At 35.8% G+C, this 24,173-nt stretch overlaps 1 protein-coding gene across 7 annotated transcripts in view; it reads left to right on the top strand.

The window, feature by feature from the left end:
- ARHGAP5 (Rho GTPase activating protein 5) overlaps positions 1 to 24,173 on the top strand; it is a 78,756-nt gene that overhangs the window by 17,543 nt on the left and 37,040 nt on the right. For 5 of the 7 annotated variants that reach the window (XM_027065555.2, XM_027065554.2, XM_027065557.2 and 2 more), the window contains exon 3: positions 23,404 to 23,551. In XM_027065555.2, the coding sequence (XP_026921356.1) occupies positions 23,404 to 23,551 (148 nt within the window). Of the gene's footprint in view, positions 1 to 8,634; positions 8,701 to 12,890; positions 12,942 to 23,403; positions 23,552 to 24,173 lie in introns of those variants that run through there. The other 2 variants (XR_008299346.1, XM_027065556.2) reach the window with 2 other exon arrangements.

The following is a 24,173-nucleotide window of genomic DNA, read 5'->3' on the forward strand; positions in this document are numbered from 1 at the left end:
CTCTTTGACTCTTGAGTGTGCATAAACTTTCTTCAGATTTTTTATGGTTTTAAGATAGTCTTTCAGCAGGCTTTCATTGTCCATGTTGATAATTTTTTCATCAGTTATGTATGTCCATCATCTTAGTACATATTTACTACAGGTACTCACAACACATGCTACTAGCTAACGATCTTCCATACTCAGCTATTAATCACTAGTTTTTACTATACATTTTATCACCACCAAAAGACTTCAGCATTTTTTCTTATGTTATTAAAACTACTTAATGCATATTAACAAAAATAAAGCATTTACAGCCTTTCCATTTTAAATTGCTTTTGTGTATATGTGTGTTATTTTTCTATTTTTGATCATAAGTTTACTTAGTTGTTTTGGTAACTTTTTTTTTTTTAATTTTTTTTTTTTTTTAACGTTTATTTATTTTTGAGACAGAGAGAGACAGAGCGTGAACGGGGGAGGGTTAGAGAGAGAGGGAGACACAGAATCTGAAACAGGCCCCGGGCTCTGAGCTGTCAGCACAGAGCCTGATGCGGGGCTCGAACTCACAGACTCTGAGATCATGACCCGAGCTGAAGTCAGACACTCAATCGACTGAGCCACCCAGGCGCCCCGGTAACTTTTTATTATAATTTCAACTTGGAGGATAGTTGCAGGAAGGATAAAAGCTTTTGTATATTCTTTACTGAGATTTACCCTCAGGAAGCATTTTGTCCTGCTTCCTTGATCTATTTGATGTGTGTGTGTGTGTATTGAGGTTTATTGTTTTGAGCCCTTTGAGATTAAATTGGAGATGTTGGACTCTTTCTACCATTAAATACTTCATTTTGTGAGAACAAGAACATTCTCTTAAATAGTAACAGTACAGATACCAAAATGAGGAAATGTAATGATGGTGTAGTACTGTTATTTAATATACAATCTATGAGCAAACACTTAGGTTTTCAACATCTTTCTCAATAGTTTTCTTTAGATTTCCCCATTATTCCTAATTTTTATTTAGTTGCAGTAGTAGTGTATAAGTGCTTTTTTATTTTTTTCACTTAGTTGAATTTTTCCATATTGCTCCATAGTATTTCAGTTAATACCTTTACTTATTACATTGTTTTCCATTTAACAAATTGTTTTAAAACTGGGTGGCTAGGCTTCTAGGTTTTTAATTTTGCTATCATTTTTTTATTGCAGTGGCCAATTTGCATGAAAGATTGTTCTTTTTCGATTATTTTCTTTTTTAAATGTTTCATTTTTGAGAGAGAGAGCATGCGAGTGAGCACGGGGAGGGGCAGAGAGAGAAGGAGACCTAGAATCTGAAGCAGGCTCCAGGTTCTGAGCTGTCAGCACAGAGCCTGATGTGGGGCCCAAACCCACGAACTGTGAGATCATAACCTGAGCTGAAGTCAGACATTTAACATACTGAGCCACCCAGGCACCCCTAGGTCATTTCTTTAGGGTAAAAATGTTCAACAATTGAATTCCAAAGACTTAAATGACTCGATATTTATTATTACTATAGTTATTTTAGTGTTAATTTCTTAACTATGAGCACTGTGAGGAAGGAATATACCAAATTTGTATTTATATTCTGAAATTTTAGCACATTACCTGATTTCAGTTAGTTTAGTAATAATATTCCTTGAATTAAATGTTTCTCATACATGATTTGTCTTACATAGTCACTTAATTATATACATGGTCCTTGACTTAGGATGGTTCCAACTAAGATTTTTCAGCTTTATGATAGTGCAAAAGCAGTAGCACATTCAATAGAAACCATACTTAGAATTTTGGATTTTGGTCTTTTCCTGGGCTAGTGAGATGTAGTACAATATTCTTGTGATGCTGGGCAATGGTAGCAAGCTGCAGCTCCATTCAGCCATGCAGTCATGAGGGGTAAACAACCATTCTTTGCCCACAAAATCATTCTGTTTTTCACTTTCAGTACAGTATTCAGTACATTTCAGAATATTCATCACTTACTAATAGCATAGTCTTTGTGTTATGTGATTTTGCCCAACTGTAGACTAATGTGTTTTGAGAGCATTTGAGGTAGGATGGGCTAGGCTATGATGTTAGACGTGTGAGGTATATTAAGTGGTTTTTTGATTTAATGATACGTATTTTCAACTTACAATGGGTTGAGCAGGATATAACCCCATCCTAAGTTGAGGAAGTTCAGGAAGATAAGAATTTTACTGAATCTAATATCCAATGTTAATTGATATTATAATTAATACAGGATTTTATTGTTTCTTTTTTAAAGATACATAAAGTAATGGTGGTATTTACATTCACCACATCTTAAAATCACTAAATACAGTAATTTGTCTTTAATTTTTGTTATTATTCCACAGAGAAACATGGGCCTAGGTTCTCTTCTTCTTCACTTGCAATGGTTCATATATTTGCTTCTACTCAGCCTTTTGTATAATGTACCTCTTTTCATTTGGTGTCAGTCTTGTCCTCACTTCTATTGAAGTGGTGCATTGGCTTTGGGTCGTATTTATAATCTGCTTTCAGTTGACTTAACTCACGGTAGTTTGCGCTATTTTAATCTTTAGAGCTATTTTAGAATTTCCTTGTACTTTCATATAACATTGCTTTAGTTTTTAGATTCATGTATTAGAATATTTGAACTCTAAGAAAATTGAAGAAATTCTATTTTAGAAGTTTTTAGGTCTGTAAATAATTTTTAATTTTTTAATTTATCGCTTAAATGTTTAGTTTCTATACCTGTGATCTTAAAAAGATAAACATAGTTTACAGTGAAATTTTACAGAAACAGTGTTGGACCACAGCTATATTTTATGGATTTGTGTGTATATATGCACAGTATATGTCTTAGCTTACTCCAAAGCTAACTTTATATAAGTTACTCATAATATTTTTTTTTTCCAAGCAAGGCTGGAGCACTTTAGTGCAACTTAATTTTCCTAAAAATTATTTTCATTGTGTAAGCTGGACTTGAGTAATTGTCGTCTTATGTTTCAGTTCAGTAAGCATTAGCTAATAACCTTCTAAACACTTAAAGTCTGTGCAGAAAGTTGTTGAAGGATATAAAAAAAAGAACACACATCCCCTTAAAGAGTTTAAATGGTAGTTAGAGAGACCATACCTTGTGCTTGGGGCAGTGTTAAGAAAGTACTACTAGAACAATTTAAGGAAGCATAGTTAAGGGCACATGGTTTGTTGGAGCCAGACTTCTGGGATTTGAATCCAGGCTCTGTCATTTACTAGCTGTGTAAGTGTGTAATCATTCTGCACTTCCAGCTAGGAAAATGGAGATAAACATATTTCTTGGGACTGCTATGAAAAATCAGTTCATACTTATTTATAGCAGTGCCTGACGCATTAGTAAATTTGTTAAATAAAGTATGTACTCTATTTTTTGATAGTATCACTTAAATATAAACATTAAAGGAATACAGGCTGAGCTATTACCCTAGAGTTTATAGTTAATTTCACAAAGCTTCATGAAGAAAGAGGTACGTCACCAGTTTGGGGTATTTTGGTTGGCTTTAAAGAAGGAGAAAAGATTTTAGGTGGGGAAAATCATGTTTACAGAGGCATAAAATTGTTACTAAGTAAGGTGAGAGATGATAGGAAACTGCCCTTATTTTGGGGATACTGTGAAATAACACTGCATTTATAAAAATCTGCTAAGTTGAAGAGCTAGTTTAAATCCAAAAGCAGTTAGTTAAGCAAGGCCTGAGGAGTAAGGAAAGTTGTGTTGGATTTCACGTTGCAGGTAGGGAAGTGATTGGCCTCACATAGTCTAGGTGGGAAGCTGATGTATATACTCCGTTTATTTTTACTTATTTTTTTAAGTAATCTGTATACCCAAAGTGGAGCTCAAACTTAGAACCCCAGGATCAGGAGTCACGTCATCTACCGACTGAGCTTCCTTACATATTCATTTTTGAAGTTAGAGAGCTACAGAAACCAAATGAGAAGTCAATAAAGCTAAAAGTTGACTCTTTAAGAAGACTAGAAAAGTAGACAAATGTCCTTCAAGATTAATCAGAAAAAAAGAGAAGGCATAATTAAATACTGACAATGAAAAAGGGAACATAATCACAGATAGATTAAAAAATAATAGAACATTGGGGCACCTGGGTAGCTCAGTTGATTAAGTGTCTGACTTCAGCTCAGGTCATCATCTCACAGTTCATGAGTTTGAGCCCTGCGTCGCGCTCTGTGTGAACAGCTCAGAGCCTGGAACCTGCTTCAGATTCTGTGGCTCCTTCTCTCTGCCCCTCTACTGCTCATGCTCTGTTTCTCTCTCTGTCTCTTTCAAAAGTAAACATTAAAAAAAAAATACTTAAAAAAAAGATAATAGAATACTATCAACAGTTTTATGTCAGCATATTTGAAAGTTTAAACAAAATTAACACAAACTCAGAAAAATACAGACAAGAAAGCTTTGAATAATTCCATAACTATTTTTGTTGTTGTTTTTAAAAGGAGAGTGAACGCGATGGGGGGTGGGGGAGGGAGAGAGAGAGAATCTTAAGCAGGCACCACATCCAGTTCAAACATGATGTAGGGCTCAATCTCACGTCTCTGAGATCATGACCTGAGCCAAAGTCAAGATTCAGACACATAACCATCTGAGCCATCCAGGCACCCCAGTCCCATAAGTTGTGGAGTAATAGTTTTATCTTGCACAAAAATACCAGGCTCAGATCATTTGATAGGAGACTTTTCAATGAATGGATGATTTCAGTGTTCTTCAAACTATTCCAGAAAACAGAAAGCAGGAGAATACGTTCTTTAATTCATTTTCTTGAAGTCATCTAGTCTTAATTTCAGAATCAGACAAGGATGGTATAAGAAAGGAAAATTATAGTCCTGTTTTGCTTAGGGGACTGTACATGCAAAAATCCTAAATGAAATACAAATACAGGTCCACAGGCCCTTGACTGCAGTTTTGAAATCCAACAACTTCTGAAAACCAAGTTTTTTGTTTTTGTTATTTTTTTTCAAACTTTGCGACACAATCTGATTTGACCTGCTCTTGTTTGCAGAATCTTATTTGAGGCTATTTTTAATCATTGCTGATCTTATTTAGAGTAAATATCCATACAGTTCACTGCAGAACTGACCCACACTTTAATGGGGTTACATAATTGGCAGTTTTTGTACTGTACATTATGGCTAATGACTAAAAACTTCCAAATGCTAAAACATATTTTCCTCAAGGGTTTTAGATAAGGGATTTTGGACATATAATAGCAAAAAACATGCAGCAACAGTGTATGAAAGGCATTTTATTAAATTTAATAAATTCATAGAAAACTATATTATGAATAGATAAGAACCTTAACTTGGAAAAAAGGTTTCTACAAATAAACAATTGAAATCTGCAACAAATATCCTGCAACAAATGCCCTAAATGGGGAAATGGACTCTCTTTTCAACCAGGAACAAGATAATGTACACACTGTCACCACTTTATTCAGTATTATGTGGAGGTGCTAGTCAAAGCAATAAAATAAAAAAAAATTAAATGCATGAATATTAGAATGGAGGAAGCAAAATTGTCATTATTGGCTGATGTGATTGTCTGTGTAAAAGCCATAAAGGATCTACAAATAAATTAATGGTAGTAGAGGAGTTAACAGAAATAGTTTGAGTAATATCAGTTACCAAAAGTCAATTGCTTCTCTGTATATTGGGAATAAATAGTAAAAATAATTGGAGAAGATACTAGTTACAGAAGCATGGTAGATTATCCAGTGCCTGGGAGTAATTATAACATGTGCACACCACTATGTGGAAAGGTATTGAAAAACAGTGAAAAAGATCTAAATAAATGGGGAACTCTAGTTCTTTCCTGTCCATGAATATAGCATATTATGAAGAAGTCATTGCTTTCAGACTAATCTCTGGATTCAGTGTTTCATTCAGAGTGTCAGTTTTTCAGGTTACTTCACACAGTGTTTTTAACCCATGTATGGAAGAGTAAAGAGCCTAGAATAGGACACTTCTTTAAAAAAAAGTTTGTTTAGTTTTGAGAGATAGCAAGAGAGGGGCGGAAGGAGGGAGGGAGGGAGAGAGAGAGAGTGGAAACCCAAGCAGGTTCTGCTTAAACCCATGAATTGAAATATCATTACCTGAGCCGAAATGAAGAGTCAGATGCTTAACTGAGCCACCCAGGTGCTCCTAGAATAGGCCACTTAAGAAGAAAGGCAGAGGTGGAGTGGTGGTGATGGGTGTATGTGCTTATTTTATCAGATAATGTAAAACTTTAGCATGTAAGACTGGTATTGGCACAGAGATAGGCATATTGACCAATAGAATAGAAAAGTACACCTCAAAACATCTAGTCTTCTGTCTTGGAACTGTTATTCCAGTATGGTAGCCAACGGGGCTATTGAAATGTGGCTTATCTGAATTGAGATGTGCTAGTATAGAGGGTGAGGAAAGGCCTCCCTGAGAAGTGTCATTTTAAGTCAGATATGATGGGTTAATAGGACTTAACTAGTGGAATGGTTGGATGGTTGGAAGACTATTTAATGCTGAATGAATAGAGTGTTCATGTTGTGAGAGGGAATGTGGTATGTTCTTTAAAGAGGTCACTGTAAGTGGTCATTAATCTAAGGAAGGTACTGGCATACTTTCCATTGTCAGGTAGTATTTTAGGCTTGCAGGTAACGTAGCCTCTGTTATAACTGTTCAGATCTGCTGTTGCAGTATAAACACAGGCAGCAGGCTGAATTGCTGACCCTTAGTTCTGTGGGAAAGAGTAGTACAAGGAGAGACTCGCTAGTTGGGACTAGACTTGGACCTTTTTAGCATTGTTAGACATTTCTGTTATTTAGCTTTGAAGTGATACACTAGACAGTGGATGGATTTGAAATCACTTGGTTTCCATGTGGTGAATGGGTTGAGCCATGGAAGACCAACTAGCATATTACAGTAATCTAAATAAATCATGATGAAAACTTTTGAGTAGTTGGAGTGGGAAGGGAGAATGATGGCAGTGGAGGGAATGAGATGGATTTAAGAGTGCCTAAAATCTCTAAGATTTGATGGTGTATTGTTTGGGGAGAAAGAGTGAGAATGGTAAATGAGATAGGAAAGATACCTTCTTGGTTTCTGGCTTATGCAGCTTTAACAGTGTTGATGCTGTTTATGATGTAGAACATTAGAGATTTACCAGGTTTAGAGTTGGGGAGTGGAAATTATAACTTTGGTTTTAGAGTTCAAGTGGAGATGTTAATTTGGCAGTTAGATGTTCTCACAGGAGAGGTCTGAGTTGGAGATACATATTTAGGACACACTGAAGTAGGGATGGCAGATGAAATTGACCTTGGGGAGTACAGAGGAGCGCCTACCAGAGCCTTGAGGAACTGCCAGTGTTGAATGACTAGTCTTTTGTTCCATTATGGTGGATTAGTTTCTATATTCATTTTTAAATTAAATACTCTTATGAATTCTGAACCCAAGTTTATACATTTCTTTGTTTTTTTTCCCCCTCTAAGAGGAGAGGTCATTCTGTTTATCTTCGTTCTTTGATTCCAAGATGGGAGCTGTAGTCTTAAAAACCTTTTTTCAGATTCCTTAATACCTAAAAAGTTACGACTTTTGGGCATTAGTGGCATCTAAGGAAGATCTGTTTCTCTTAAAGTGGACTTATTTGTCATTCCTGCCAATCAAAGAAGGCTTTATGTTTGATCGTCCTTTATTCTCTGCTCCAAAATGAGTTTAGTGTTAGTTATGAAATCAAAACCTTTTAAGACATTTCTTGATTGCAACCATCAGAATTACTTTGTTTATATCATACACATAAATATTTCTCCATAAATGAAATCTCAAAAAACAATACTGTATACATTATTTTGATTTTCTAGTCCATTACAGTGAAATAAAGAGGTGCTGGTTGTGACCTACTGAATTGATTTCATAACTTACAGGTGTTTGAAAAAGAGCTTTAAGACCGTGAACTGAATGAGAAATTTGAGTTGCATTGGTAAAATTGCCAGTTTTTCATACACTTACTCAATGAAATGAGGTATACCTGTGATCAAGCCAGTTTGGTTTTTCTTCAGTATCTATTTCTGTTACGCTAGCTTGACTCAGATCGGAAATAGTAAATTATTTGTTGAATTTTATGGTGCATTAGAGTGAGTTGGTATTTCAGCTTCTTTTAATACTGTTTTTCTGTCTTGTTTCCAGGTCCTGAGTCTTTTCATCCTCTTATTTATATTAGTGACTACCAATTCCTCTTTTATTCTCAAATGTTGCTTCTAGTCTATATTCTTCTCCATGTATTTTACTGCTTCTTTCTTACTAAACCTGGTTCTGAGATAATGCCTTAGAAGATTCTGCTGCTTTAGCCCTTGTAATACGGTTTGAGGAAGAATACCAAAATAGGCATGTTACCTTTAAAAAAAACCAAAGAGGTAGATGCCTATGTATGTAATGAGTCACAAAATGTTAATTTAATATTAATAAATAGTGAATTGATACTGCTATTAATACTTTAGATTCTTTTGAATGTAATGAATCTTAGGTTTAGTTTTTACTTCTAACTTGTAGAATCTGTCTTTATTAAATAAAGTACTTTTAAATATACTGTTAATCAAACAGTGGTGGCCAGAATTTTTTTTATTTATAAATTGTTCATTCCAGATATAAGAATGAGATATATATCTGCATTGAACTGTTTTGTCTGTATCAAAATGCATAAGTTACAGGGTAAGTTTGCTTTCACTTCTAGTGTGTATCCCTTAACTTGTTGACAGTTAATTTGATGGACTATCAGTGTTCACATCTGAGAAAAACTGAAGTTCCTTAAAGAATTTTAATTAAGGCTAAATAAAAATTGGATGCTAAAAAGCTTACTGTAGAAAGAACAATACTTTTAGATCAGATACAGATAGAGTAAGCTTAGACTTTGTTTAATGAGCAAGGTCATTTAACGGAGCCTTGAACTGCTTGGAAGTTTCAGGTTTTCTATTTTATACATATTTTGGGAGAGTACCTTAGTTTTCTTGTTGGCAGAGTACCCATTATATTGATTATTATCTTGCAGATATTCCTTAGGGGAGAGAAAGTGTGGGTCACTCTTGTAAAGGTGATATATTCAGAAGAAAGGGAAAGCTGGTTTCCCAGACTCTCCTCAATCAGCATCTTTTCTAGACTATGTATCTTGATTTGGGACTGTACCCATTTGTAGCCAGGGAACTCTGGCTGGGAGAATAGAGTTTATGGTACTAAATATAGGCCTGAGCCTTTATCCCTAGAACTTTGGGTGGAGTTGCCTTTCCCCCAAATTGGGTAATTTGTTAAGGGATGAAAACCATAATACCTGTTACAAGGAAGATTTATATCTTGTTTATAATACATTTTTATGGCCTGATACAGTATGTTGACTGTTGTCAGTTGAAGTCAGTATGAGTATGTGGCTTTGTTTTTGTAGTGGTGAAAAAGAACCCTTTACGTGTGTGTGCTTTTTTTTTTTTTTTTAAGTAATTACCATTTGTTTTGACTTAAGGAAACTGTCAATTTATTCAATGAACATCTTATTGAATGCCCACTATGCTTGAGCGCTGTTTGAAGTTAAGGGTACAGGAATGAATTGGTGTGTGGGCTCTGCTGTCAAGGAATTCAGTCTAGTAAAATTTGTTGTTGAAAATTAAACATTTTATACTTACATTGAGATTTAGCAGAACTTATGGTTCTTTAGTATTTCCATTCTCATTTGGAAAGCATTTGGTGAGGTGTTCTTTAGTAACCATTTCAGTTGCTTTCTTACTGGCTACTGGCTAAATTGGTCTATGCCTGATTATTTACATGAAGTTCCTAAAATTTCTCATAAAGTTGGTGACGTTTCTGGTGCCAGATACATCAATTTATGACATTACATAGGTGTGGATATATTATGTGAGTATTTCTGTTTATGTTTTACAGTTTGCTATTTATTTGTGCTGTCCATTTGACCATGATTTTTAACTTTTCAAATTCATATTGAAAAGTAACTAGATGGGTAAGGTATTTTTTTTTTTTGATGTTTGTTTATTTTTGAGAGACCGCATAAGTGAGGGAGGGGCAGAAAGACAGAGGGAGACACAAAATCTGAAGTAGGCTCCAGGGTCTGAGCTGTCTGTACAGAGCCTAATGCAGGGCTTGAACCCACAAATTGTGTGATCATAACCCGAGCTGAAGTTGGGATGCTTAACTGATTGAGCCATCCAGGGTCAGCCCCTATATGGGTCAGTTTTTAAAGTATATTTATTTTACTCATGTGTTCTAATGAGGCTTAATTTAAATACTTGTATCATTGGTGTGCTTTTTTTTTTTACTAACGTAGAAGCAAATGGAATGGCACCTGGATTGGTCATTTGGTTAAGTGTCAAACTCTTGATTTTGGTTCAGGTCATGATCTCCCAGTTTGTGAGATTGAGTCCCCAAGCTCCGCGTCAGACTTTGTGCTGTCAGTGTGGATCTTGCTTGTGATTTTGTCTCTCTCTTTCCCTCTGTCCCTCACATATGCTTACTCTTTCTCTCAAAAAATAAATAAATTTAAGAAAATTAAAACGTAAATTTCTCCAGTGTGGCATTCTTTTCAAACTTTTTTTCTTTGCTTTCATAACAGCATATTTTGAATGTTTAGCAAAAACTGGCATAGCACAAATTCTGAAATTTTCTTTTTAAATTTTTTTTAATGTTTATTTTTGAGAGAGAGAGTGCGAGCAAAGGAGGGATAGAGAAAGAGGGGGGACGCAGAATCTGAAACAGGCTCCAGGCTCTGAGCCATCAGCACAGAGCCCAATGCGTGGTTCACACCTGCAAACTGCGAGATCATGACCTGAGCCGAAGTCAGACAGACACTTGTCTGACTGAGCCGCCCAGGCACCCCAGTATTGAAATTACTCTTAATTCTACAGCACACTGATTGTAATTGTTAGAATATGTTAATATATCAAGGAGTCACTTAACTGTGTTAACATAGAAAATTAAAGCTTATAATTTTCTATCTGTGGTCCGTTGTTACTGTTCTAAGACTTACGGGTAATTTTACAGGGCTGTCACTTTTATGTACTACAAAATTTGGTATACTACAAATTGTCCCACTTTAATCCTAGAAGAGTTATTTCTGTAATAGATATAGTTTTATGATTTCTAACTCTAATGTTTTCTTGTCATCTCAGCTGATGTTGTAAAGGAGTCCTCGAGTAAAAATGACTTAATTTATGAGTGTGAAAAGAAAAACCCCAAAAGACTGCTTTTTAAAAATAGTAATTTTTGATGTTTCCAATTTTTAAGGACAAAATATAAGTGTAACAAAAGTGATGTGAGTGTGTCTAACTTTATCCATGTGGAAGGTAAACTTCGAACATTTTTTATAAAGTAATTGTTTTGAGCTTCAGGGGAATTGTTCTTAACCTTTGAAAATTTGAGGAAAGGTTTGGGTATTTTCCCTGGAAAAATGCACATGCACAAAATTTTAAGGGTTTCATATATTTTCTAAAGCTGTGGACTCTAGCTTAAGAACCTCTGTTGAGGGGCGCCTGGGTGGCTCAGTCGGTTAAGCGTCCGACTTCAGCTCAGGTCACGATCTCGCGGTCCGCGAATTCGAGCCCCACGTCGGGCTCTGGGCTGATGGCTCAGAGCCTGCAGCCTGCTTCCGATTCTGTGTCTCCCTCTCTCTCTGCCCCTCCCCCGTTCATGCTGTGTCTCTCTCTGTCTCAAAAATAAATAAACGTTAAAAAAAAAATTAAAAAAAAAAAAGAACCTCTGTTGATAATGAGGAAGGAAGAAGACACACTGAAAAATTTATCTTTTGATGCTCTGATTGACAGTCATGAGAGTAACAAAGTACCTAACAGATTAGTTGTGAAGCAAAAGAAAAATCAGTGGTTTTAAAAGGAAGTGCTGGGGGGCTTCTGGGGGGGCTCAGTCAGTAAGTGTCCCAACTCTTGATTTCGGCTCTGTTCATGATCTTGTGGAGCCTGCTTGGGATTCTCTCTCCCTGTCTCTCTGCCTCTTCCCCGCTTGCTCTTGTGCTTTCTCTCTCAAAATAAAAATTTAAAAATAATGGAGTGGTGGATATAATAGAAAACATATTTTTATGTGAATACAGTTAATAATATGTATTTGAGGAAACTGGGAGGAAAGCCATCCATTATTTTATTTTATTTTATTTATTTAAAATTTTTTAACGTTTATTTATTTTTGGGACAGAGAGAGACAGAGCATGAACGGGGGAGGGGCAGAGAGAGAGGGAGACACAGAATCGGAAGCAGGCTCCAGGCTCTGAGCCATCAGCCCAGAGCCCGACGTGGGGCTCGAACTCATAGACCGCGAGATCGTGACCTGAGCTGAAGTCGGATGCCCAACCGACTGAGCCACCCAGGCGCCCCAACCATTATTTCTTTTAAACAGCTAGATGTTTTGCTAGGACCCTCCCCAGATGATTCCATGTTTATTTTTTGGTTGCTGAAGTTGTTAATGGCATTAATAAAATAACTACCAGGTAGATAATTTATATTGAAATGCTTTATAGGAAGATGGCATCTTAGAGAAGAATCATTGCTAGAAACCAGTTTGTCTGTTAGTATGAACAAGAACCCAGACCACATTTATTTATCCTCAGTTACTGTCTCTTCCTTCTTTTTGCTGAGTGGTAGCTTAAAGGGTGTGAAAGAGCCTTCACAATATCCCTGATTTCCAAAGTGTGTTTATACTCTCAGCTAGCACCTACAGCTTTTATAGACTTTTTGAAAAAGGATTGAAGAAGCCTTCGGGGAGTCCTGGCTTCCATTTAAGGCTTTTCTTCTCTTTTTCTTTTCTTTTTCTTTTTCCCTTTCCCCTTTTCCCTTTCCCTTTTCCTTTTCCTTTTCCATGCCCAATGTGGGGCTTGAACTCATGACCTTGAGATCAAGAGCGGACACTTACCTGACTGAGCTGCCCTAAGGCTTCTTTCTTATACTGACGTTATTGTGTGATATGATATAATACTTACTCCTCTCACCTAAAGTAATCACTTTGTAGTAGTTTTATCACTTTGTAGTTTTTTTCTTACTACACTGTAAGCTTTTTGAGGAAAGTTCTGATTATCATTCATCTCTGTGTACCTTACAGTACTATTTCTCAGTCTTGAGTTACCTATTGACCTTTTTTAAAGTTAAAATTCTCACACTTCCCAGAAATCTGTCTCTAGCTATCTCCCAAACTTGAGTCCTTCATCCTTGTTTTTATTAGCCTAGCACGATTGTTCTCAACCAGGGTCAGTTTTGCCCTCCAGGGTACATCTGGCAATGTCTGGAAACATTTTTGGCTGTCACAACTGGGGTAGGGAGTTGCTACTGGTAGCTATTGGGTAGAAGCCAGGGATTCTGCTAAACGTCTTAATGTTTGTGGCACTCTCCCACAACAAAGAGTTATACAGCCCAAAATGTCAATAATATGGAAGTTGAGAAATCCTGTGTAGCAGAATGTGGTCTTTAAGGAAATTCCTGTGAGATTCTAGAAGTCAGTCATTCAAGGCATGTTTGTACCTGCTCTTTATGAAAGGCAAGATTTCCTCATAGGTCATAGATTTTACTTCCCTCTCCTTAACATGATTGGATGAGAATGTTTTCAGGAAGGAGCTACTGTGGGCCAAAGCTACATGCAATTGCTGTTTATCCTACTTAGCTGATCTTTATTCTGCTATAAAATACATTGCTTACATTTCATTGTCCTAGTCTTTAAAAATTTTTTTTAATGTTTATTTTTGAGAGAGATGGAGGGGCAGAGAGAGGGGAAGACACAGAATCCAAAGCAGGCCCCAGGCTCTGAGCTGTCAGCACAGAGCCCAACACGGGGCTCCAATCCACAAACCATGAGATCATGACCTGAGCCGAAGTTGGGCCCTGAACTGACTGAGCTACCCAGGTGCCCCCATTGTCCCAGTCTTAAATTTGTCATAATTTCTTACTTGGGTTATTGCAGTGATCTTTTCTTTCTTCTTTTCTTTTCTTTCTTTCTTTTTCTTTTTTTCTTCCAAGAGAGCATGAGCAGGGGAGAGGGGCAGAGAGAGCGAGAATCCCAGAAGGCCCCATGTTTAGCACAGAGCCCAATGTGGGGCTTGATCCCATGACCCTGGGATCATGACCTGAGCTGAAATCGAGTCGGTTGCTGAACCAAATGAGCCACTAATGATCTTTTTCAAAATAGCAATTTTAATATGAGATAATTATAGGTTGACATGCTCCTATGAAATAATGCCAAAAGATCTCATACATCCTTTGCCCAGTTTCCCACAAATGTAACATCTTGCAAAAATTGTAATACAATATCACAACCAGGGTATTGACATTAATATGATTCACAAATCTTAGTTGTCCCTGAGTTTACTTGTACTGTGTGTGTGTGTGTGTGTGTGTGTGTGTGTGTGTGTGTGTGTGTGTTTAGTTCTGTGCAGTTATTCACATGGGGTAGGTTTGTATATTGACTACTGCAAGGTGCAAAACAGTCTATCACCAACAGATCTGGTGTCTTTTTATAGCTATGCCCTCCCCTCTCCTCAATCCCATCCATAACCCCTGGCAACCACTAATTTGTTTTACACTTTCTAATTTCTTAATTTTGCCAGTTCCAGAATATTATATATAAATAGGATCATACCATATGCAACTTTATGGGATTGACCCTTTTTTTTTTTTTTTACCATGATTCCCTTGAGATTTGAGATTCAGTCAAGTTGTTGCCATAAATCTATAGTTTGTCCTTTTTTTTTTCCGTTTTTTAAAATTTTCCTGAGTAATATTTCCATGGTGTGGGTATACCACAGTTACTTAACCTGTTGATGGATATATGTTCTTTCTAGTTTTGGGCTATTATGAACAAAGTAGCTGTAAACTGTAAAATTTTATACAAATTTTGTACACATTTTTATATAAATACAAGTTTTCATTTCTCTGGGATAATGCCCAAGAGTTTACACTGGGTCGTTTGGTATTTTCATATTTAGTGTTAGGAGAAACTGCCAGCCTATTTGCCAGAGTGGGTGTACCATTTTAGATTCCCACTAGCAGTGTGTGATGGATCCAGTTTTTCCACAGCTTCATTAGCATAGGTGGTACAGTAACTTACGTTTCTATTTCTCCTGTTTCCCATTGCTTCACACTGTTGTTTTATGTTGCTTTCTGAGGAATAATACTGAACTAGAAATGCCTAATCTGTCTCTCTGCAAAATACGTTTTGTGGCCTCTGTGTAAAGTTCATATTTCTTAGGGACATACCTGAACCCCTTTGCAGTATGGTCCTTACCTTCCTTTCTATCCACATTATTTGTGCCGGCACATTCCAGGTGTACTGAAATAGGTGTTAAATAGATGCAGAACAGTAGCTGTCTTAGAGTTATTGTGACAGTTAAGATTATACATGTAATATTACCAAGTACATAGTGTATAGCAGTAAATAATTGGCAGTTTCTAGTGATTTCTGAGTTCTTATGCTGACATGTGGTAGGCACCCAAATGTTCAGATGAGAAAGTAAGTGACCTACAGACCAGATTCTTTTCTACATTCCTGAAATATCCCTGAACTTCATCTCTTACTTTTTAAGTTCTGCCTTTTGAAGTCTGAATTTAAGCCTTGCATCCAATTATTTTGACACTTAGTCACATACTATTTTTTATGTGCTGTTTATTAAATGATAGGTAGTTAGATTTGTTTTCTTTATAATAACATATTTCTTGAGAGCATTAACCTTACTTGCAGCAATTTTTGTGTTTTGCACAATACCTGGCATGATGCTGTGCACATGGTGCTCAGTTCTTATACACTATTGAAAGTACATCACCTTACATCCAAATGAATTCCTATAGAGTTGGCTGTTTAATTCTTCTTGTAATTTTATGATGTGTAATAATTATTCTGTGCAAATCCTGATTTTATAGCTTAGGTACATGCATATAGTGACTTTTATAAATAGATCTGCGGAATTAGGTATAATGAAACTTCGCATAAACTGGTAAGTACACCAACAAACAGTACTTTGTGTATTTATTAACAAATCTTATATGGTAAAAGCTTTCTCTGGTTCCTTTTTGTAATTCTGTGTGCTTCTGTCAGTGTTTACTGAGCATCTATTTACCATGTACTATCACTGTATTTTGTCAGTACAGGTACCAAAAAGGGAAAAATGGACAGTTTCTCCATAGTATTTTGGAAGTAATACCAACAGGGCTTCTTGTGCAATTGCTATGGAGAGTAAGGGAAAAGGGAAAAATCAAGATTGACTCCAAGATTTATGGTCTAAACCAGTGGATAGATTTACTGAGATAGTGAAGACTAGGGTGAAAGGTTTCAGACCAAAGGGAATCAAGATGTCTGTTTTGTGCTTTTTATGTTTTATGTTAAAATATCTAGGTCGAGATCCCAGTGAAATTATAAAGGTTACATGTATGAATCTGGTACTTAGAAGAAAAGTTGTCATTGTCAGGATGTAAGGAGATTTTCAGCTAGGGATTAGATGAATTCACCTATGGGTACAGTATAGTCAGAGAAGAAAGGGGAACTCAGAACTGAGTTTGAGTAAACCAGGAAGAGTTGTTGGCAGGTGAAACTGAAAAAGGAATCCTTTGAGCCAACAGTAGTGAAATGGGAGCTAAGAGAGCAAGTGTTTAAAGAAGTAGTCAGGAAAGAATGTTACTTAGAGCTCAACAAGGATGAAGAGAATTGTTTCTTTTTAATTTGGTAGTGTGGAAGTATCTAATCTTAACAAGAAATTACATAGAATGGAAGAGAAAACCGGATGGAAGAATGGGATGTGAAAAATAGTAGATGTAGATGGCATCTCCAAGAAGTTTTGCTGTAAAAGGGAGTAAGACAACTGAAACTAATACATAACACTGTGTTAATTAACTGAAATTAACATAACTTAAAAAGCCAAGAAAAAGAAAAGGAGCAAAATTGGGGTAATAGCTAGAAGTTAATGTGGAATCAAAAGGGTTTTCATGTTTGTTTTCAAAGATGACAGGTGGTAGGGGGTACCTGGGTGACTCAGTCAGTTAAGCCTTGACTCGTGATTTGTGCTCAGGTCATGAACTCACCTTTCATGGGTCCTGAGTTAGGCTCCGCCCTGAAGGTGCGGAGCCTATTTGAGGTTCTCTCTCTCCCTCTATCTCTGTCCCTTCCAGGTTCACTCGCTTGCGCTCTCTCTCTCTCAAAAATAAATATTAAAAAATATATAATTAAAAAAGTAAAAATGACAGGTATTAGAGAGTATTTATATGTTCAGAAGAATGACCTGGGGAGGGACAAATGTTATAGAAGAGAAGGGGTAGAGAATTAGTGGTAACTCTTTGTATAGTTCAAAGAATTTAGCCTTGAAGACAACTCCAATGTTAACATTGCTCCTTTAAAAAAAAAAAAAAGTCATTTTCCTGTCCTTTTATTTTCAACTCTTAGGAGATCCTTTGTTTCAATGGCATGTGTGTAATTGGGTTTAATTTTGTACCAAGTCTGAGAGTCTTTTATAGTTAATCTTACTCCATTTATATTTATTTTTGTAAGTTTCAGTTTGCTTTTTTTCTTGTTTCCTATTTTTATTCTACATTAGTAGGGAAAAAAAGGGTAAGAAAGAAAAATGAAGGAACTGTTAGTGTGCCACTTATTTTTGTCATTAAATATATATTGAACCTCTATTTTATTTATCTTTTTTACCTTTCCTAATAGTCTGTCATAATATTTTGTCATGCATTAGCACAATTACATGATCTCTTATCTTTTCACCTTATCTTTTAGAGTATGTTGAGGCTTTTGGTTCTGGCCTATTATCTAGTTATTTTTACATTTTGTAGCTTTAGCCACAGAATTGTAGGTAATGTTTTGTTATATAGCCACACCACTGTAACTTAGAATTAGTTCTGTGTGTTTAACTATATACAGTGTTCATTCTTTTTTCCATAACACAAATTCTTCACATATAAGTTCTTTATTATCAGTGCTATTCATCATGTGTTTTAAGATTTTTCAGGAGTTTGCTATAATTTAAATACTAATTATTACATATTTGAGAACTTTAAAAAAGGTTATTGTTGGTTGTTACGCACATCTGATTTGGCATACTAGCTAAGTAAAGAATTCTTGACAGTCTTTTTCCTGTTAACATTCCTATAGGTGAATCTTCTGACTTCTAGTTTTCCTGAGAATTTTAAAGCTAGCCTGATGTTTTCCCTGTACTGTTGGTTCTTTATTTCTTCTGTCTGGATGTTAAGATTCTTTGAAGCTTACTGAGTTGAATATGATATATCTGTAACTTGATTCCTATTTTTTTATCATTGTTATTACATGATGAGATCATTTAATTTAATCTACATTAGTGTTCATTATTTCAGAAGAGATCCAAATCCCTTTGTACTTTCTTTTTTACAGGCACTATACTAGATCTTTGGAGTATGTTGATGAACAGAGCAGATAAAAACCCCTGCCCTTGTTTGGAGCTGAAATTATAGCAGGGGGGCACCAAAAGATATAATAATAATATAATAAAAATACATGAGTAAAGTATGTAGTGTTGTGGGTAGAAACAGCAGTATAAGGGATTGGGAATACTGGGCAGGAGCTAGAAGACAGGCATTAAAATTACAGTTTTTAATACAGTGTAGGTAGAGGTAGGCCTCATTGAGATGGTAAAGGGAACAGCCAGTATAAGAGTCCTAGGTCAGGAGCATGCCTGATTTATTAAAACAAGTTAGCCATGTGGATGGAGGAAGGGAGTAAGTGATGAAAAAAGTAGAGGGAAATGAAGTCAGAATATAAGAGACCAAGTTCAAGGCATGCAGATTTGTATATGGCTTTATAGGCTGCTGTTTGTGTAGCCACTATCATTCTGGCTGCTTTGTTGAGAATGGTCTGAGAGGATGGTGATAGGACCAGGGGGAATGGATTGAAGCAGTTGATATAATAATCTAGATGTGCGAAGTGATAGCTTTAAGAAATAGATTCTATATCTAATACATGTGCTTGACAGTTGGAAGTAGAGTATGAGAGAAAAAGAGGGATCAAGGCTAAGACCAAGATTTTTATAGCCTGAGCTACTGAAAGGTTGTAATTGTCAGTATCTGAGGGATAAGGCTGCATTTGGGGAACATTTTAAAGAAATCAGAAGTTTAGTTTTGTACATTTTTTTAATGTTTGTTTATTTTTGAGAGAGTGAGCATGCGCACATGGGAGGGGGCAGAGGGAACAGGGTACAGAGGATCCAAAGCAGGCTCCATGCTGACAGCAGAACTCCAAATTGGAGCTCAAACTCACAAACCGTGAGATGGTCACCTGAGCCTAAGTCAGATGTTTAACTGACTGAGCCACCCTGGTGCTTCTAGATTTGCACATATGAAGAACGATATGTCTCTTAGAAATTCAAGTGAAGATGTCCAGTAGAATGTTTTAGATGAGTCCAGAGTTCAGGAGAAAGAGCTGAGCTGGAAGTATTTGGGTTATCAGCAATTGGATGACAGTGTGAAGAGGGCTGGGACAGATGTTGAGAAAAAAAAGACGGTCAGGGACTGAGGCCTGGGATATTCACAGCATTACAAGGCTGGCTGAAAGGGACCAGCAGAGGAGACAAATAAGGGGAGAGTGAGTGAGGTCATGCAGGTGGTGTTCTGAAAGTCCAGTGAAGAGAGTGACTGCTGAAAGGTCAAAGAAGGTGAGAGTTGGGAACTAACTGTTGCAAAACAAAACCTTGATAAGAACAGGTTTATGGAGTAATGAGGGTGATAGACTAATTTGAGTACATAAAAGAGGGAATGAAAGAGGAATTGGAGACCTCTAGTCTATATGACTTCTGCAGAGTTTGTCTGTAAGAGAAAATGGCATTATGGGGCAAATAGGAGAAGATGATTGAGACTTTTTAATGTGAAAGTAATGTGAAAACATCAACTTAGCTCAGGTCATTATGTCATAGTTCGTGGGTTCAAGCCTTGCGTGGGGCTCTGTGCTGACAGCTCAGAGCCTGGAGCCTGTTTTGAATTCTGTGACTTTCTCTCTGTCTCCCCTGCCCTCTTTCTTTCTCTCAAAAATAAATAAACATTAAAAAATAAAATACAATGGAAGCAAGAGTAGTTTTTGGAGTGTGTCATAGGAGTGATACAGTAGATGAGGGATCTCTGATGATGTTTTTCACTTTATTCTGATCTTTTCAATTGAATCTTCACTAAAGAGGTTTTCATTTCTTTAATGGGTTTTTTTCTTCAGTTTCTTTACATTTTGCCTTCTCTTGTCTCATTTTCTTGATGTGTTTTTTTGTTTGTTTGTTTTCCTCCCAAGAATCCCATCTTAAGAGAGTAGAGAAGACCAGATATTCTTGTTTCCTGGATTCATTCTTTGAAAGCCAAGTTAACTGCTTTTTGCTATTTTTTTTTTCTTTGGTTGGTTGTTTACAAATGAAGCAGTTGAGGCATTATGTTTTTTAAGTGTTATTAATTACAGTAGTTATTTGACAGTGTTGCTTATTAGATGCCCTTCTTTGTTGTGTTGCTGATCTTCGTGAAGCGGGAGCACAGCTCCTGGAAGAAGCTATTTATATACCGTTTCCTGGTCCTGTTTTCTTACACTAATGATAGTTTTTAATATCTGCTGGACATTTAATTGATAACATTGTTTACATTATTTGTGAATGGGATATTTATTGTATTGCGGACATTCATTTGTAGCAGACATGACATGAGATTTGCCTAAGTGGCCAGAAAAAAAAGATGGTGGGCATTTGCATTTAAGCAGAAATGAGGATATGTGTGACTGTAGTATGAATTAAAAATTGGGTTATTGTAAATTAGATGTTTTCCTGCTGGCGTAATTATTTAATTGGGGCTGCCATTTCTGACAATGCTTCTTTAATAGCTGTGGAAATAAATTAGCAAATAACCATACTCCTCTTTTTTTTCTTGCATTTCAGAGAATCTTGATGGCATTTTTTATAGCAATTGTAATCATCTAACCTTAGTTTAACTTAAAACATTCGTTTTTGAATTGGTATAAATTTATCGCTATAGATCAGCAACTCTTAACCAAGGGGTGTATATCAGAATTATGTAAAGTTTTTTAAAATTCACATGTTTTAAAAGAAATCCTTGAATTCTGACGATTAAGAACTATCTCTATTAGAAAAAAGGAATTGTATATATTTTTATTTATCATAAAAGCTAACACAGGAATGTCTAATCCAAAACTTTTTCTGCATAGAATTTTCTTTTATATCCATGTCAGTTAGTAGAAAAATTAGTAAAATCACAGAACTTTTTACCCTTTTTTCCTCCTAATGTATATGAATTAAAACTTGAGCTGTCAGGGCAGTTCTGTGTTAGTAAATTATCCCTTTAGAGTTTGCCAGAAATTCCATGCTGTAAGACATTTAGCCTTTCATTACCTTAGAGTACTATCCCTGAATCTTGGTATAACTACAGAATTAAATAATTTGCCCTTGAAATTTTACAGACCTTGGGGGATGTTCCCTGAGCATAAGCCACAGAATCAATCTACCTTACTTTGCTTCCTGTCTTCACCCTCCCAATTTCAGTCAAGTATTCAGTGCTTACTAGATGAAGTTTACACTTCATTTTTTCCTCCTTTGTTATGATTCCAAGGATAAGGGGTGGAATATTTTTAGAGTCATCTGAAAGTTTAGATTGATTCCTAAAGGGCAGTATTAAAAAGAGGATTTCTTAAGAATTGACTGGAACATTTAGGACCAACCAACTTACTTTTCTTACAACTGTGTTCTTTAAGTGGCCAAGATGTATTAAGATCTTTGTATCACTTCATTCCTGTTGCTCCTACCATAGGCTAGACATTGCTATTTTCATTAATCTACCTAAGTATATATAATCTTTTTCATTGTTGTATTAATTCTTTAAAGAAAATACATTCATCTTTGCCTCAGGTTTCAGTTTTCTAATCAAATTTTGCAGCTGATAGTTTGCAGGCTAGAAAGAGGACTCTGCCACTATCCTATCTCATTTTTGAAATTACAGTGTCTTCATTTCCACTTCCTTGCATAATGTTCTGCTTTGGTGGTGGTGGGAGTGGAAGGATTATTTAAGGAGTAAGGATCTACACTACCGGTGGGTTTAGGTCTTGACCCAGATCAAACACTCCAGTGCTTTCTTGGCAATATCCTAGATACCTAGTTATATTGTATATGATTTGTACACACCAGGTTTGTATATAATCCCTATCACCATTGAGATATAGTACATGTGGATTTAGAAATTGGGTTTCATGAGCTCTGGAAGTTTGCTAGGTGGAACAGCCTAAAATTGAAATGAAGAAAGGACTTAGTTAATTATTTAAATAGCCAGAGACTTGGAAGAATACATTGGGGGATCCATCCAAAGGAGAGACTCCTCCAGGAGGAATGGGAAATTAAGATGGGGAGTATTGCTTTAGGGATAGAAAGCTCTCCTACGTCTGCCATTCTCCCCTTTTCTGATAAGAAATGTTATGTTTTTATCCTATTTATAAGTCAGTAATGATACTTATGACAAATTTGAATAGATCTATGATTTATAACAGAAAATAAAAGTTCGTAGGTAAACTAAAAAGGGAACAAGGGCTGTCAATAGAAGTGCTCTGACATCTTTGGATTTCTGAAAATTTACTTATCTTCATATATTTTAGAGATTCTCAATGGGGGATGCATAATAGAATTATCTTTGGAGATGCCTGTAGTATCCTACTCCAGAAAAACTGACTCAGAATCTCCTCAGCAATTCTAAACCTCCATAGGTTTTTCAGATGTTCACTTCTTGGTTAAGAACCCCTTTTCTCCCAGTGCTATATTGAAGTTAAACTCTAAAAATCAGTATTTCATTTTGTTTTTACTATTGTGAAAATGTTTTATCAGTTACTTAAGAAAACTATTTTAACGTTTAAGATATAGTCAGTACATGGGAAGAAAATGGGAAAATGAGAAAAGACAAATGATGGGACTAAAAGTCATGAAGTTACATAGCTTCATTGTATAATCAATAATTAAAGTTATATTATGTTTTTATAAATATACCTATATGCGAAAAACTCGCTTGGACCTGCCCTAAAGACCAAATAGAGTTAGTAAACCACACCTAAACTGAATTGAACATTGCTCACTTTGAGCTTTTCCTTTGAGTTGGTATTGAAAAATGACCTTTTCTAATTTCCCTACCTATCCAGTTTCCTATTATTTTCTAGAGGGAACATTTTTTTCTAGTCATATTTCCTCTGTTCACTTTCTGTCTCTTTCCGTTGCTCAGGTTGATGCTTCTGGCAGAATTTAACTGAGTCCCATATTGATGGTCATTTAAGTTAGATGTGGCTTTTAAATAAATCTTTTGATACAAAATGTGTATTTACATTGCTTAATACTCATGCTATTTTGAAGGAAATTAATTTTAATAGTTTTAACTTGAATATGTTTTCTTATAGCAGAAAAAGAAAACTAAGAACTTCAATCCACCAACACGTAGAAATTGGGAGAGTAATTACTTTGGGATGCCCCTCCAGGATCTGGTGACAGCTGAGAAGCCCATACCACTATTTGTTGAAAAATGTGTGGAATTTATTGAAGATACAGGTAGGATAGAAGTATCATAGGCAGAGATTTAATTTAAAATTTCACTTTTGCTGTACCAACAGTTTGTCAAATGTTCATGATTCATAAAAGCTAAGTTTTGAAACAGATGTGTAGTTCTCATTAGGATTGATTGTGTTGAGTGTTCACTCTAGACATAACTATCTGATATTTGCAGAAAACTTTGTTCTTAGCCATTAATGCTTTTGTTGGACTTCTCTAATAAATGGGTAAGTTGAATGCTAAAATGTTAAACTTCTCTTATCTGGAATTTAGAATAAGTTGATGATTAAATTATGCTACTATTTAATCATAGTTAATGATTTAAACAGATAATTTGAAAGTTTTGAATATTTTTTAAGTCTAGTACTATTTTTATTACCCATTTTACATATGAATATTTGTTTTAAATTTCATAGCAATATTTATAAACGTATGAAAGACTGCTGATTTGAGATGTTACCATTTATTTGTTAGCACTAGCTCTATGTGGTTTATATGCTGTATTTTTAAATATTTTTTGAGAGAGAGAGAGAGAATGGGAGTGGGGAGGGTCAGGGAGAGAGGGGGACAGAAGATCTGAACCGGGTTCTGCGCTGACCCCAGCAAGCCAGATGCAGGGCTT

Source organism: Acinonyx jubatus, chromosome B3, assembly GCF_027475565.1.
Source record: "Acinonyx jubatus isolate Ajub_Pintada_27869175 chromosome B3, VMU_Ajub_asm_v1.0, whole genome shotgun sequence".
In the NCBI taxonomy this organism is placed as follows: domain Eukaryota; kingdom Metazoa; phylum Chordata; class Mammalia; order Carnivora; family Felidae; genus Acinonyx; species Acinonyx jubatus.